The following is a 15,493-nucleotide window of genomic DNA, read 5'->3' as shown; positions in this document are numbered from 1 at the left end:
ACGCTGAAGTTAAAATCATTGTAAAACTATAGAGAAGACATGAGGAACTTTATGACAAGTTTTTATTTACCATTCATAATATAGAGTCTTTGTTTCTGAATCTTTACATGGTATCATAATCACATAGATATGTATAGGAAAATCACTGCTTGTTTTGACTTACATGCTTGTTCTGATGAAACCTCACGTGTTATATAACCTTTAATGATTTTTGGAGAGTTTTTTTTTTAAAAGTAATGGACACTTTAGATAGAATTATGGACACAATTAATTTCCACATTATCCACTGAAACTCATACAGAAGACAGTATATTCAAAAACAGAATCAGTAATTTGTTAAATTTAAAAAATAGATGTGTAGAAGTAAAAAAATAAGACTAGTAGATGGTAGAGTTTTGATGATGGCCACGAATTGATCTTGAGACCCAATCCGTAACAAGGATCAAACAAAAAATCCCCCAGGGCAGTGGCCTCAGATCAACAGCGCGAGGCACGAGTCGCACGACTCACGACGACTTTTAAGAATATTGAAAGCATATAAAGTTTTCATCGAGATAATCGAACTTATTGAATTATAAATTGCATTGATTCTACATGAAATAAAGTAAACACAAAACTAGTTCAAAATACACTAAACCAACAAGATTAATTTTATCTGCCATGTTAATACAACGAATTGTTACGTGTACTTAATTTTCTCTTATGCATAGTAACAAAGAGATACTAGTTATTAAACTATATGAAATGTTAGCAGGGAGACTTTGGAAATTTACATATGTAGACACGTCTGCTTTCGGTTGGTACTTCAAGGCTACACTCGCAAGAGAAGGGTACTTTTTAAATCATTAAATCCTCTTATGCAAGTCCTGTTTCCATTCTCACCTCGCAAGAGAAGGGGTACTTTTTATATCATTAAATCCTCTTATGCAAGTCCTGTTTCCATTCTCACCACAATTCTTTTCGAAGACTTGTCTTTTTGTGCACACCTTCCCGTTCACTTCTATTATTTATTTTTACCAGAAAAATGTATCTTTAATCAGAAAAATAATAAGTTGTAAATAATAAAGTTCAATAAGCAATTGATTGTGCGTGATTAACTAGTCAAAAATGAAAAAAAAAAGATTAACATATCACGTACCTTTCACATGGTTGAGAATGAAGAACATGAGAACACAAGAAACCATGATCAATGTGGTAGACTTCATGGTACACAAAAATGATTAAGACCAATACTCTCTTTGTTACAACGCAGGAACTTATTGTATGTTTGGCTTTTGTAATACACATATATGCATGCTAGTTTCTTTATAGATAATTGCACACGTTAAAATAGATATTTACACTGAATTAGGAGGAACGTTTCGTTATATAGGAAGATAAATGTGGTTTCAGAGAGAACTTAGGAAGAAAAAAATGGAATTATGTGAAAATAAACAATTCTCAAATGTTATAAACACTCATTCATCTAAAACTGTATGTTTCTAAAGAAATTCTCTAATATGATAAGTAATATTGACCAAGTGTCGTAGCTCAACTGGAAAAAGTACACTAAGCAAGCTTAGAGATCACATGATAATGATGTTTGAGACGAAACTTATTAATATGGATTCATGAACAGGCATGCTTAAATAAGTCAGTAAATGCAAGCACGGGAGGTTGCCTCACTGCGATTGAAGCGGTGGCTTACGACACTCTAGTTTCTCTTCTAATTTCATCCCTTGAAACTCAATCACAAGAGTTTCAGTTTTGTACTTACAATATACAACTCTGGAGTGATACAAAGAGGTAATAACAAAATTTTCTTCACCTTTCAGCAGCTTCCCATTTCAACTTGTGTCTCAAGCACAGCACATACAAACTGAATCTCCATATATATTCTTGACACAGAGCTGTCTCCATTCTGAAATAGAGCGTTGAGCTCGTACGCTGTGGTTTTCTAATATGTCCATACCCCTTAAACAACGTGAGGCATGGGCCACGATTTTTAAAATCTTAAAGTTATAGTTAGTCTGTTATTAAACCAGAATCCAAATGTGGATTGAGAGTAGGTAATTTGAATATCGGATATTATTCAATTCAAACCAAAATTCAAAGTAGTATCCGAAAATAAAAAATATTAATAATTAATCGGAAAGTATTAAAAATATTACATAGTTGTTTAAAATTTAGTATAAACCACATAACTATCTAAAGGTGTAGAATTAACCAAAAGTCTTTATAAAACTATGGCTCTACAAGAATCCTAATGTATAACTTAGCTTATAGAATTTTTTAATGTAAGTGTAACTAATGTATCTGTATAAATTAAATGATAAAATTGTAAAAAGGAAAAGAGATTCTTACAATAATATTTTTTTCTTTGGAAAAGAAATACAATCATTCTATTAAAAGAGAATCAGTCTTAAACTACTTATAAAGTTGTTTGGACTCTTTCATTTTTTAGTCCAACCTATTATATACTAAATCTTATAACCAACCTATTTTATATCAACCAAATAAAATCTCCTACATTTAAATAAAAATTATACTGTTTATTGACTTTAATATTATAATCTAACTGTCGACCTATAGTCTTTTAAATTGTACGTAGGTTTTGTATGACCATTGTTCTATTAGTAATGTTTATATAATATGTTTGTATCGAATGATGGTATGAAATTATTATAAACCAACATTATACCTCATATAACAAGACTTTAATGAACCATATATTAGATATCTATTATTTAAATGAGTCAGTTTTCATCACAAAATATAACAAATTAGTGTTTTCATCAAAGCATTTTAACAACTTACAGGTTTGGTAAAATGTTCATACCTAAGAGAGAGTTATATAATAGTGTACATATATTTGAACAACAAAATCTTAAATAAATTAATTCATGAATTATATAATTTAAATAAATTATTTTTTTGACATCATATAATTTTGTAACATAATAATTTACAACATTTTCAAAATATTAATTCACAATTTTGTATATATCCAAAGAAAACCCGCGCTTTCAAAGCGCGGGTCAAAATCTAGTTGTTTCTTAATACTTTGGCTTTACCTTTAAAAACTACATAAACATGATAAGTAAATTTTATGATTATATATAGAAACTAAAGCTAATTCACTTGGTTACATCCCAACCACCCACCCTCTACTGATTTTACATGGAGATAAGAGTAACAAAAATATATTTTAAAATACGTTAAACGAGTACTGCTAACTTTATCTGCCATGTTAATACAACGATTTTTACGTCTATTCATTTCTCGTACGTATAGTAAAGGAGATACTGTTTATAAAACTACATGGAATCTTAGCAGGGAGACTTTGGAAATTTACATTTGCAGATACTTTTGCTGTTCACGTTAGGGTTTTCATGGGTACACTCGCAAGAAGTAGGGTGCTTGTTAATTTTCTTAAATCGTCTTATGCAAGTCTTGTTTCCATCCCAGCCACAGTTCTCATCGTAGTTTTTGATTTTATGCACACCTTCGCATTCACCTCTGTTATTTCGTATCACCAATAAATATAAAAAAGTTCAATTGTATATCAGATCCTTTTTCGTTGTCTCGTAATAACCAGTCAGAATCAAAGAAAAAATAACATATCACGCACCATTCACATCGTTGAGAATGAAGAACACGAGAAGAAAGAGAAACCATGATCATGTGGTAAACTTCATATGATTCAAACAAAACAATGATTAGAGAAAATTATTCTCTTTGTTACGTGCAGGAACTTCTTGATTGTTTGGCTTTTGTAATAAACATATGCACGCTAGTCGCTAGTTTTCTTTATAGATAACTGCACACGTTAAAAATAGATATTTACACTAACTAGGAGGAACTTTTATGGTGTCAGAGGGAACTTTTTTTTTTTTAGTCAAGGTTTGAGAGAGAACTTAGGAAAAAAAAATGAAGGATGAAAAAGAATATAAAGATGTTTAATATTTTTTTTAAAAAAATCTAATATAGTTATTACATAGAGAGAGACAGTCATTCACCTAATAGGCTAATACTGTAGTATGTTTCTGATAAATCATTCTCTTATACTATAAATAATATTTGAAAAACAAACAAAATTATAGCTGAGACATGATATAGATGGATTGCTCGGGCGGTTGCCTCACTGCGATTGAAGCGGTTTGACACTCTCTAGTTTCTCTTCTAAGTTCCATCCCCTGAAACTCAACCACAAGAGTTTTTAGTTTTGTGCTTACATACCAACCCTTGAGGGATGCAGAGAGGTAACAACAAAACTGTCTTCACCTTTCAGAAGCTTCCCTTTTCAACAAATCGATTTGTGTCTCAAGCACAGCACACGCAGACTGAATCTCCATGTTCTTGACACAGAGTTGTCTCCATTCTTGAGATAGAGCGTTTAGCTCGTACGCTGTGGTTTGCTGATATGACCACATACCAAAGTTTCAGATTAGCAGTAACACAAAGAGAAGACTGCTATGTAGAAAGTGTGAATAAATAATTCAATAGTATTATCACCTGATGATACTTTCTCTCACGATTAACTTTTTCAATCTCTTCGTTCTGCTCCTGAGCTAGTCTTTGCATTCTGAAAAATTAGAGACCAAGTAGTTGTCGAGATCAACCTCGGTGTGTTTAAGTTCAAAGCCAGTAATTATGTAAGAGAAAAAGAGTGATGTCCCAAGAGTTTCTTATGTTTCATAAGAAAGAAGTTTCTCACAGAGAAAGCAAATCAAGAAAAACACAAAGCAAGTCTCATGGGCAAAAGCCAAAGAAGCATTTAATGCAATGAAATCGACAGCGAAGTTATCAAGAACGCTTCCACAGAATAAATACACCAGCCCATCAACTAAAGAGCTTGAACACTTTAAATCACACAAAGTTCCAATGTAACAAATGGAAATTCAATTAATGCTGCTTTACACTTAGATTTGAAAACAAACCTGGTCAAGAATACTTCTAGCCGATGGTTGTTCTGTCTCCAAAGCTCAGGCCCTTGTTTGACATCATTTCCAAATTTTCAAGCCTGTGAGGAATGGAGTATGTAACAACTTGTCAGAAGTCAGAACTTAGAAGAGGATAACACATCAGTGATAAAAAGCATTAACAAGTTGTGCTTACTCGATCATCTTCTGTTGCAATGAACGTTGAGTCTTGTGAAGATACTGCTTCCAAGCAGCATCATCATTTTTCTTACTAGCAGGCGGCAATTCATGCTTATACCGGACTCGAAATCGATCCGCACTGGAGGCTTCCCGGCTCGACACGCTCATACTCTTTGCCTAGAACTGGACAGTTCTGATATTCGTGTAAAGAGCAACAAAAACAATCAACACATGAGACATTGACTTAACAAGTTCGCCCATTTTACCTACAAACAGTTCTTACATTTTCAAGAAAAAGCTATATAGATAAATCAAATATAGTAACCTGTTGTTCATGAGGTTCCAACAAATCGTGAGATTCTTAGTTGATTCAAAACCCAGAAACTAAAAACTAATTGAAACTTATAGAAACTACCTACACTCGTGAGCAAGCACCCTAACATAACAAGGAAGTAAAACCCTAATCCACAACAAACCCTATTCCAACAAAATTCATCAACAAGCAAATCGATACATAAGGATACAGAGTGAAATTGACCTCGAAATCGAACTTGGGAAGAGGAGGAAGATCCTTGAGGAAGTCAGCAGGCTTCTTAGAGCTCCGACGCATCTCTTCCTCCACCAAGCGGTCGACCTCAGCCCTTATCAGTGGATTGCCGTAGTCATCGTCTATATAAGGAAGCGCATCGATAACTTCTGCGTTCGCCGCGCTCGCCCAGGGTTTCGTAGCCTCCGGCGCCGCCTCCAGCATCAAAACGTCTCCATTGTTCGTCGCCATTACCGTCTCGATTGCACAGCCTGAAAGTGTCGAGAGAGAGAGGAAAAAACCCACGTGAAGAAAAATATAATATAGTTTCTTGGACCCGACCCGTTTCCATTGGGCCTCAAGGCCCGTCATCAGTTTAAAAAAAGTTACTAGATTTTGACCCGCCCTTGAAAGGGCGGGTATATTTTTGTTTTAACGTTTTTGAGAATAACACTTTTATATTTATGTTATTTTTTGTAATCGTATTTATATTAAATGTTGATTTAATTGAATATAATTTTTGGTAACTACATTAAATATGTCAAACTGCATAACTATTCACATACTATATGCATTTCAGATTTTTTTTAAAAAAAATTATAAAGTTTGCAATATATTATATTTTTTTTATTAATTACCTAACATAATAGTCAAAATATCCGTACTTAAAAAGATCTGAAAATTAAAGTCTCATACTCTATTAGACCTATATACTTAAACTTTCCTTAAAAATGTTATATCCGAAAACCAATATGAAATTCAACCTGCACCGAAAACTGAACAAATATTTGAAAAGTGTTTGAAAAAGATAAATTCTAATATATTATGTTATATATCTATATATATGGTTAATATGGTCTTCAATAACTTTAAGTAAAATCACATTTAATAAATGTTCTTAATTAAATAACTTATTTAAACTCTGTTAAGCTAAATGAGTTTATATAAATTTTCTATTTCTATTAAAAATCCAGTTAAACCCTATTAAATCTTATTTTAACATTATGTGCTTTGTAAATTAATAGAGAGTTAAGTTTTTTAACTCTGAAACCAGAATATTATATTTAGTTACATAAAATAAAGAATTATATTTCATTTTTGAAAGAGTAAAACATGGGAATAATTAGTTGGACATAACACTTATAAATTGGCATGATTCTAATTTAATAAAATAGATTTAAATTTTAATATACGATTGTTAAAAAAACAGTATATGATTTAAATAGGCTAATATATACCTTAACATTCATTAACTATGTTGATATTAGTATTATTATTGGGACTGTGTTAATGGTGTTCATATGGGTCCTAATTTAATATGGTCCATAATAGATTAAAATGATAATTTGCTCTAATAATTATAATTCGAATATAGAACAGTGTAATATAATTAAAAAGAAAAAAATGATGTCAGAAAAAAGAAAGGACTGATTATTGCTGAATGAAACCGTAGACTTTGACATAAGTGGGTCCGGAAATGAGAGAATCAAATGGAAGTTATAAACAAATCATGGTTATATAAAGAAATAATAAGTGGTGCAGTTACAAAAAAATGACCCGTAAATAAAAGTTGGTTATATAAAAAAGTAATAAATGATGCAGTTATAAAATTACCCCTAAATAATAGGAATACATAATTGAACACAACTTTTATCAATTGGTCAATCTGCTGTTTTAATAGAATAGATTAACAATTATTAAAATATTGACAATTAATATAATTATCTCTTTTATAAAATTTATTAACAAATATCTCTTTTTTTTTTTTTTTTTTGGTCAAAATTAACAAATATCACTTATACTTTGAAAATTTAATAAAATTTTGGGGGACGTACGCAATGCTTTATCTATTTTAAGAAGCATTGAGGGACTATATATAGGTAAATTTTTCTTAAAATTTCGGGAGACGTACGCAATGCCACTATCATTCCCTCTTTGTTCCATAACAACGTAAGCAACGGTTCTAATGCATGATTTGTGGCTTTAAGAAGCAAGGTTTATTAAGAGGGAAAGGAAGTAAACAAAATAAATCAAAGATTAAACAATGAAGGAGTAACACGAAATGTTGACTCCTCTGATGTCATCGGCTTGTTAGTGGAGGAGAACACAATGGTGACATTGTTGTTGTGTGAAAGTGGTGGAACCACGTCTTCGCCTTTAAACTTAAGGTGAAGTTCATCCAACAGTTCGGCCATCTTGTCTAATTTATCTCTGTTGTTAAGCAGAAGTTCCACAAATGAAGCCACATGCATTGATTTTAAATCCACAACAGTGCTTGTTCCAAGAGACTCCATCTTTTGATATCCAGCATTCTTTCAGATTAAAGCCTTCGAATTTCATGTAAATGTCAAGAAACTCCACCTGTATAATAGAATATAAAAAGTGGTTCATGGATATATTCGAACTCGATGATAGCGGGAAAAGAAGAGGTTAACGGTTAACTTACCGACATGGTGTTACTAGCCCATGCACCTAATCTTAGCTTCTCTAAATAAGACCATGATTGTCGGTGGTTTTTAAAGAGGTCCTTAAGGGAAAATGGTGATTTAATTAAATCCAAAGAAAATTAAATGGCAGTTATCGATCCTTAATGGGGTACTTTGGTTACCGATTTTAAGAGTGGGTTTTGAACCACTTGTCAACTCCACATAATTTTTTTTTTCTTTCTTTCTTTTCTCTTGTCGCCGTTTCGTGTCTTCTCGTTTACTCCGTCACATGCAAAGGATCGATATAGACGACGGACGACGGACGACGACTCTCTCGGTTGAGTCGACGTCTCCTCCGTATTCTCTGTGAGAAGAAGGATCGACACCCAGCACCGACGAGGACACCGAGAGCAAAGCTCGTCAGTACGACGACGAACGGTCCGAGTTTGGTGGGTTTGGCTGCGCCACCGGAAAGGTTCGATCTTTATTGAGTTTTAGAGTTCCGCTGAGTTGAATGAATATTAAAGTCAATTACTTTGTTCCATTGAGTTGAATGAATATTTAAAGTCGATTACTTTGTGTGTAGGTGCAAATTATTCAGCAGATAAACCACGAAGGGGAGGTGAACCGAGCTCGGTACATACCTCAGAACCCTTTTGTGATTGCTACCAAGACGGTTAACGCGGAGGTGTATGTGTTTGATTACAGCAAGCATCCGTTTAAGCCACCGCTTGATGAGCTTGTAACCTTGATTTGAGGCTGAGAGGTCACAGCTCTGATGGGTATGGCTTTTCTTGTAGTAAGTTCAAGGCGGGGCATTTGCTTAGTGGATCTGATGACGCTCAGATCTGTTTGTGGGATATTAACGCTACTCCTACTCCTAAAATAAGGTCATTGATGCTCAGCAGATCTTTAAAGTAATGCTTTGATTCGTGGAGAAGCAATTGTAAAGTATATAGATAGATATTAAGTGTGATTCATGTGTTTACCGTACTGATAAGTTGTTTAATTTAAGGCTCATGAAGGCGTGGTGGAAGATGTTGCATGGCATATGAGTCACGAACACCTGTTTGGATCCGTTGGAGATGATCAGTACCTTCTTATATGGGATCTGCGTTCTCCATCTGCCAGTAAACCTATACAGTCTTTGGTTGCTCACTCCATGGAGGTGCGTTTGCAAGGAACTGAATTTTAAGAGCAGAGAAGGTTCTCCAATAACAGAGGTAGAGCCATACATACCTTTTAACATTAACCCAGCAGGGATGCAGCCTGTTCTTACAACCACTTACCTCTTGGCATTTCGCAGCATTCTTGCAAGGTAAAGAACCCGTTATGTTTGAAACATTATTGCTTCGTTTGGTGTATTTACCATCTTAAGGTTGTCTAATAAGATGATTTTATTGTTTTTTAGCATTGTGGGTTCACCGTTCTTGTTACACGTGAAGGAGATATTAAACCCTGAAAGCACAGTTGGGGCACCGCCATGGGTTTACTACTCAGTCTATGCGTTTTTGTGTTTCTCTTCAACATCTTTGACATTGTGAGTGTTACTCTTTTTTTTTCTCAGTCTGAGCTTCAATCTTCTATGAAAATTAAACATGATTAGTTATGCATGTTTGTGTCACAAGATGGTTTTGGTTTTGTATGTTTGTGACACGAGATGGGATTGTATATGCAAGTCACACGAATTTTATTCAAGTCACAAGTTGGTTTTGAGTCTTCTCTCTTACTCTATATAAACTTATTCAAGTCACAAGATTTAAAACACTCCTCTCGATCAAAAATATCTGAGTCTTCTTCTCTCTTACTTTAGAAGTTTTATTGAAGTCACATTCACCAAGTCTTCTTCTCTCTTGCTCTATAAATTTTTATTCACCAAGCATTGTATTCACCAAGTCTTCTTATCTCATTCTCCTTATCTTTGTAACAGTCTTTCTATGCCAGGAATAACATACTGAAAGATCTTTGTATCAAGAGTCATTGCTTTGACCTTGAGTAAGGGGAAATGAGCACCACGAATCTCAGCAATTGATAAAATCTAATAGAAAGAACCAAAAAAAAAGATTATGAATATTTATTAGTACAGAGCTTTTAGACTTTTTAGACGTTCTTAGAACTATTGAAATTCAACTAATCCATATTTAGGCAACCAACTTGTATACCTGAACAAAGTTTCTCCCAAAATTAAGCTTATCTGCATTCTGTAACTTTTCTAGCATCTCTAGCACCCAGACTTGGAGAAAATCAGCCTCGAACTGAGAGTCCATTGAGACAAAGCAAATTTCCAGCTCAGCTTCGGTTAGAGAAGCGACATCAGGTAAAGGATATGATAACTGAGAGTTAAACAATCTGAGACAATGGATGTTTGGTGCCACAATCTGCGTCGGCCCCGCAACCTTCACGCTATTTACTTCTAACGTTCTCAGGCTTAGGGATTTGCTGAGATCAAGAACCTTTAGTTTACAGCAGTAATACAACTTTAGCTTTTTGAGAACCGGACAACCGGATAGAATCTTGGCCATGGATTCATTAGAGAGTCTAAAACTACTCAAGGATAACGTTTGCAAGGATGTCCAAGACACATTGCACTCGAGAGGAACAATTGTATGAGCAGAGATGTTGAGTTGCTTAAAGAAGAACTGTTGCAGAAGAAATCTGGAAGCTTGTACTCATAATATTGATTCCAGATTTGGAGGGACAGATTCTCAACGTTGTGTGACATGGCGCACTTGATCCACAGGTTGATGTAGGGTATATTCTCAGTATAGTGTGAAAACTCTTCATGTTGGGAGCAGAGGCGGACCTACTCAGACCAATAGTGTGTCACACCTTAAATATGATAAATATTAAATTGTAGGTAGAAACATTGAAAATTCTCTAGCATTTTTGGTTTAAATTGCACTTTGACACCCCTAAAACTTGGGTTCAACTCCCTCTGACACCAAACATTTTTCACAATTTTTTTTTTGGTTACATGTTTGACCCAGGTTAAAGTGAATCCTGGGTCCGCCACTGGTTGGGAGCTGTGTAGCGAGTTAGGGTTTCGTTTACCGAAGCTGCAGTCAGTGTATTCACGTATAAGGAGAGAGAAGGTATATCGCACCATACATGCCTCCATCGTCTAGACAAGAGGGAAGTACTGATTGCTAATTTGGTCGGAATATAGCAGAGTATGTGTTGGAGGATCACATCTGGTAAATTGCTTATCGAGTCTACTGCTCCTTCGATTTTCCTGTGGTCGGCCATTTTCCTTTGCGACATATATTCTTAGAGCACAGCTTTTATATATAGGGTTTTCTGAAAACGTTATATATAATCTCATAGTATTTCTTAATCTTGAAAAACATAAACTATTACAAAATAAGACAAGAGTCTTATAGTTGGGAAAAGTTTTTCATGAAAGAGTGAATCTCAAACCTATGAAACAACAAAAGTAGAGATTAGACAACCAACAATGCAATAAAAGACAATAGCTAATGATAAGAAACACGGCCACGTCGGCCATGTTTTCCTCTCCCTCGAACTGTCTTCTGTTCCATATGTCTTGGTATTTGATAGGAGGCTTTGTCTCCCTCCCACCTCTTGTCAAGCTAAGAGAGCTAGATGGCTCTGTCTCAACTTCAATCACACTCCCTAGCACTGTGAAACAAGAAGGACTCTCAAATGCACTAGCTTATGGTGTCGTGGGATCAACAATTATAGTATCTTAAACCTCATTGTTGATAATGTTTGATGAAGAAACCTCCATAATTGTAGACTATGAATCTACTAATGTGGATAAAGTAGTGAAAGAGTTACGTGAAGCAGCTTGATCCTCTTGTTGCGAAGAAGATGAGTTAGTTGCGAACCTTGATTCTCCTTTACCATGGAAAACCCCATATTATCTCAGAGATTTTATATTAATATTGTAATGTAGTTTTTATTAAATAGATAAATCTTATTTTTTAAAACTAAGCTACTGACATAATGAAATTTGGCAGTAAAGCACTCTGAGGCAATTCTAATACTGAGGGAGAGACATAGAAAACACAAACCATGACGGCCGCCACTAGATTGCGGAAATACATTCAGTGCCGGTCTTATTATTTAGAAAACCAATCAATACTTTAAGATAAACTTTAATAAAAAACATTTGAGAGCTTAAAACTTATATATGATTTTTAAAGAAAATTGCAACCAAATGTTTCATCGTGCTATGTAAAAGTCTTCAAGTTCACTTGTTGTAGTAGCCTTTGTAAAAAGTACAGGCTATATATGAAGATTAGTACTCATAAATAGAAAAAAAGGAAGGCTATAGTATGGAGAAGATCGAGAATGTTCTGTTTTCTTGTATAAAAATGTGTATAAGAGATAAAAGCAGAGTTGGCATGTCTCAGACAAGGAGGTGCAAGTGTGATTGAGTGCTTCGGAAAAATGACGAAGATGATTTGACCAACTATGACAAGACAGTGATGTGTAAGTGTGGGGGGTGCACTTGCAATATCTCCGTTGATTTGGAGAAGAAGCGAGATGAAGACAAGTTTCATCAGTTCCTATTGGGGCTGGATGAAGACGTGTACGGAGCTGTTATGTTCGTGCCTCAATCATCAGCACTGACCCGATGCCTTCGATGAACCAGGTTTACTCCAAGATAAAATCTGTTGAACGGGTCAACACCGTGATTAGAGGAAGAGAACAACGAGGTGCAAAGACTGCTTTTGATGTGAAGAAGCGGATCTGGAAAAGAAGAGAAAAACAAGTTCTGTACGGTGTGCAAAAGGAGTATCCCGAGTGGTGGGGAGAACAAAAGCGACAAGCTGGAAGAGGTGGTTGCAGAGGAGGACGAGGTCGTGGAGGAATGACCATGAGAGCTAATGCAGTGCAGGCTGCAGGAGCATTTGAAACCAGTGCCGAAGCCGAACTGGAGGATCAGAAGCAAGGTACTCGCTGGACTGGTAAGATCACTAATTTGGAATGGGTATGACGAGACGCAAGGAAACTATATATGTACAAGATATTTGGAGTTATGATCAAAAGATATACCAAAAACGTTTATGTTTGTTTCTATTTTGGAGTTCTTGAACACAAAAACAGATTAAACAAAAAAATAGATGAAGATGGCCTGCGATTTATTACGGCCTATATATTTTGTGTGAATCAGTTCTTCTACTGTGTGTTTCAACAGATTCGATGTAACATGTTTTAAATAAGTACACCAGTTATTGGAAACAGAAAGTAAAAGCAAACGTTCAATAAAACTCAAGACTTCAACCCCCTATGATTCATTTCACCACTTCTCTAATGCCATCAACTTGGTAGTGGAGAGCACAACGTTGACATTTTTGTAGCCAGGAAGTGATGGAACCACAACGTCTTTAATTTTAAACTTAAGGTAAAGTTCATCCAACAGGACCACCACCTTGTCTAGTTTCTTTGTATTTTTAAGAATAAGTTCCACTAATGAAGTCACATGCTTTGATTTTGCATACACACCACACTTGTTCCAAGAGGCTCCATCTTTTGATCTCCAGCATGTGTTCAGATTAAAGCCTTTTATTTCCATGTATTTGTCAAGATGCTTCTCCTGTACAATAGAAAAAATATACAAAATCAGTTGTTGGATATATTTCAACTCGATAGTAGCTAGAAAAAGAGGTTGATGATGAATAATTGAATATAAAAAAAAAAGAATAATTGAATATACCAGTAAGGTGTTGAAATTCCTTGCACGTACTGTTAGCTTCTCTAAATCAGGAGAGTTTTGTAACAGTCTTTCCATACCAGGAATAACATAGTGAGAGATCTTTGTATGAAGAGCCAATGCTTTGACCTTGAGCATCGGGAAAGGAACACCACGAATCTCAGCAAGAGATAAAATCTAATAGAACGACCAAAAAGATAGTGAAGATTGATTAGTAACGAGCTTATGACATAGACTATTTCAAACTTTTATTAATCAAACCTATATATAATCAACTTCAAATGAACAGTGCTAATCCATGATGAAATCAAATGCTTTTAGGCATCAGAGAATGCAAAATATGACCAAAAACATATATATACCTGAATAAAGTTTCCCCCAAACGTAAGCTTCTCTGCGTTCTGTAACTTTTCTAGCATCTTTAGCACCATGGTTTGAAAAAAATCGGCCTTGAACGTGAAGTAACGGTTCACTGAGAAGAGAATTTCCAGTTTAGCTTCGGTTAGAGAATCAACATTAACCAAAGTAGGTGATGATGGCTGAGAGCTTAACAATCTGAGACAGTGGATGTGTGGTGCCACAATTTGCCTTGACCCCCAATCCGTCATGGTACACTTTACATCTAATGTTCTCAGACGTAGTGATTTGCTAAGATCAAGAACCTTTAGCTCAACACAGTTATGCAATGTTAAGTTTTCAAGGACCGGACAACCGGATAGAATACTAGCCATGGATTCATCAGAGAGTCCACAACAACTCAAGGATAACTTCTGCAAGGATGTCCAAGACACAGTGCAATATTCGGGAACAATCATATGAGAAAATCCTATATCAATGTTGAGTTGCTTGACAGAAGAACTGTTGCAAAAGAAATCTGGAAGCTTTACATAATAATGACTAGAGAAATTGAGGGACAGATTCTCAACGTTGTGTGACACGGCGAACTTGATCAACCTGTCGATGTAGGGTATGTTCTCAGGATAGGGTGTTATAGTGAGGTGAAAACTCTTCGTATTGGGAGCTGTGTAGCGAGTCAGGGTTTCGTTTACAGAAGCTGCGGTCAGTGTATCGGCATTAAAGGAGAGAGAAGGTATCTCGCGCCATACATGCCTCCAACGTCTAGACAAGAGGGATGTTGTGATGGCCAATTCGATCGGAATAGAGCAGAGTATGTGCTGTAGGATCACATCTGGTAAATTGCTAATCAAGTCTACAGCTGATTTGATCCTTCTATCGTTGGCCATCTTCACTTGCGACGTATATTCTTAGGGCTCAGATTTTATTTATATATATATAGGACTTAAAAAAAACGTTATATACAGTAGTTTCCAAAATATTATGACCGAAAAACAGCAATAGCTACTGTTAGGAAAATAAACGATGATATTGATAATAAGACCAACTCCTGACACCAACACTTTTAAAAACTTGCCAATAGATTAGCAAAACACTCTGAGCGAGTTGATAAGATAAAATTAAAGGGTTGCTCCAAAAAAAAAAAATCTAAAGAGACATCAAAACTACTTGAGCAAAACTCGGATAGAAAGAACAACCACAACATAAGTAATGTCTTCGGTTACCATTCCTTTAACAGCTGCCATTGTCCGACCACGCCACTACGTTTTAGCCTCTTTACACCTTTTTATTGCAAAATAACGAACCTCTTTTTCATTCTGAACAAATATCATAAACCACTTGCCAAAGTCTATCTAGTCTCACTCAATTAGTGATCATATTCCACAGGTAAACCAATTGTATATTGAAACGATTGCTTATGATA

General features: G+C 35.1%; 1 protein-coding gene and 2 pseudogenes across 1 annotated transcript; all 3 read right to left on the bottom strand.

The window, feature by feature from the left end:
- Window positions 1–4,047: 4,047 nt before the first annotated feature.
- Window positions 4,048–5,906, bottom strand: LOC125594295 (annotated as a pseudogene).
- A 1,662-nt stretch (window positions 5,907–7,568) lies between these two features.
- Window positions 7,569–11,294, bottom strand: LOC125594299 (annotated as a pseudogene).
- Window positions 10,808–14,974, bottom strand: LOC125594300 (putative F-box/LRR-repeat protein At3g18150). Its single transcript, XM_048770559.1, has 2 exons — window positions 14,076–14,974; window positions 10,808–13,890 (listed from the first exon to the last, which is right to left on the bottom strand). Exons 1-2 carry the CDS (start codon window positions 14,955–14,957, stop codon window positions 13,300–13,302), a joined length of 1,473 nt encoding a protein of 490 aa, XP_048626516.1. The 5' UTR covers window positions 14,958–14,974; the 3' UTR covers window positions 10,808–13,299.
- Between the last annotated feature and the right edge of the window lie 519 nt (window positions 14,975–15,493).

The sequence above is a fragment of the Brassica napus genome (genome assembly GCF_020379485.1).
Source record: "Brassica napus cultivar Da-Ae chromosome A5 unlocalized genomic scaffold, Da-Ae chrA05_Random_38, whole genome shotgun sequence".
Classification (NCBI taxonomy): Eukaryota; Viridiplantae; Streptophyta; class Magnoliopsida; order Brassicales; family Brassicaceae; genus Brassica; species Brassica napus.
The sequence above is the reverse complement of the archived record's forward strand: the minus strand, read 5'-3'. Positions and strand labels throughout refer to the sequence as shown.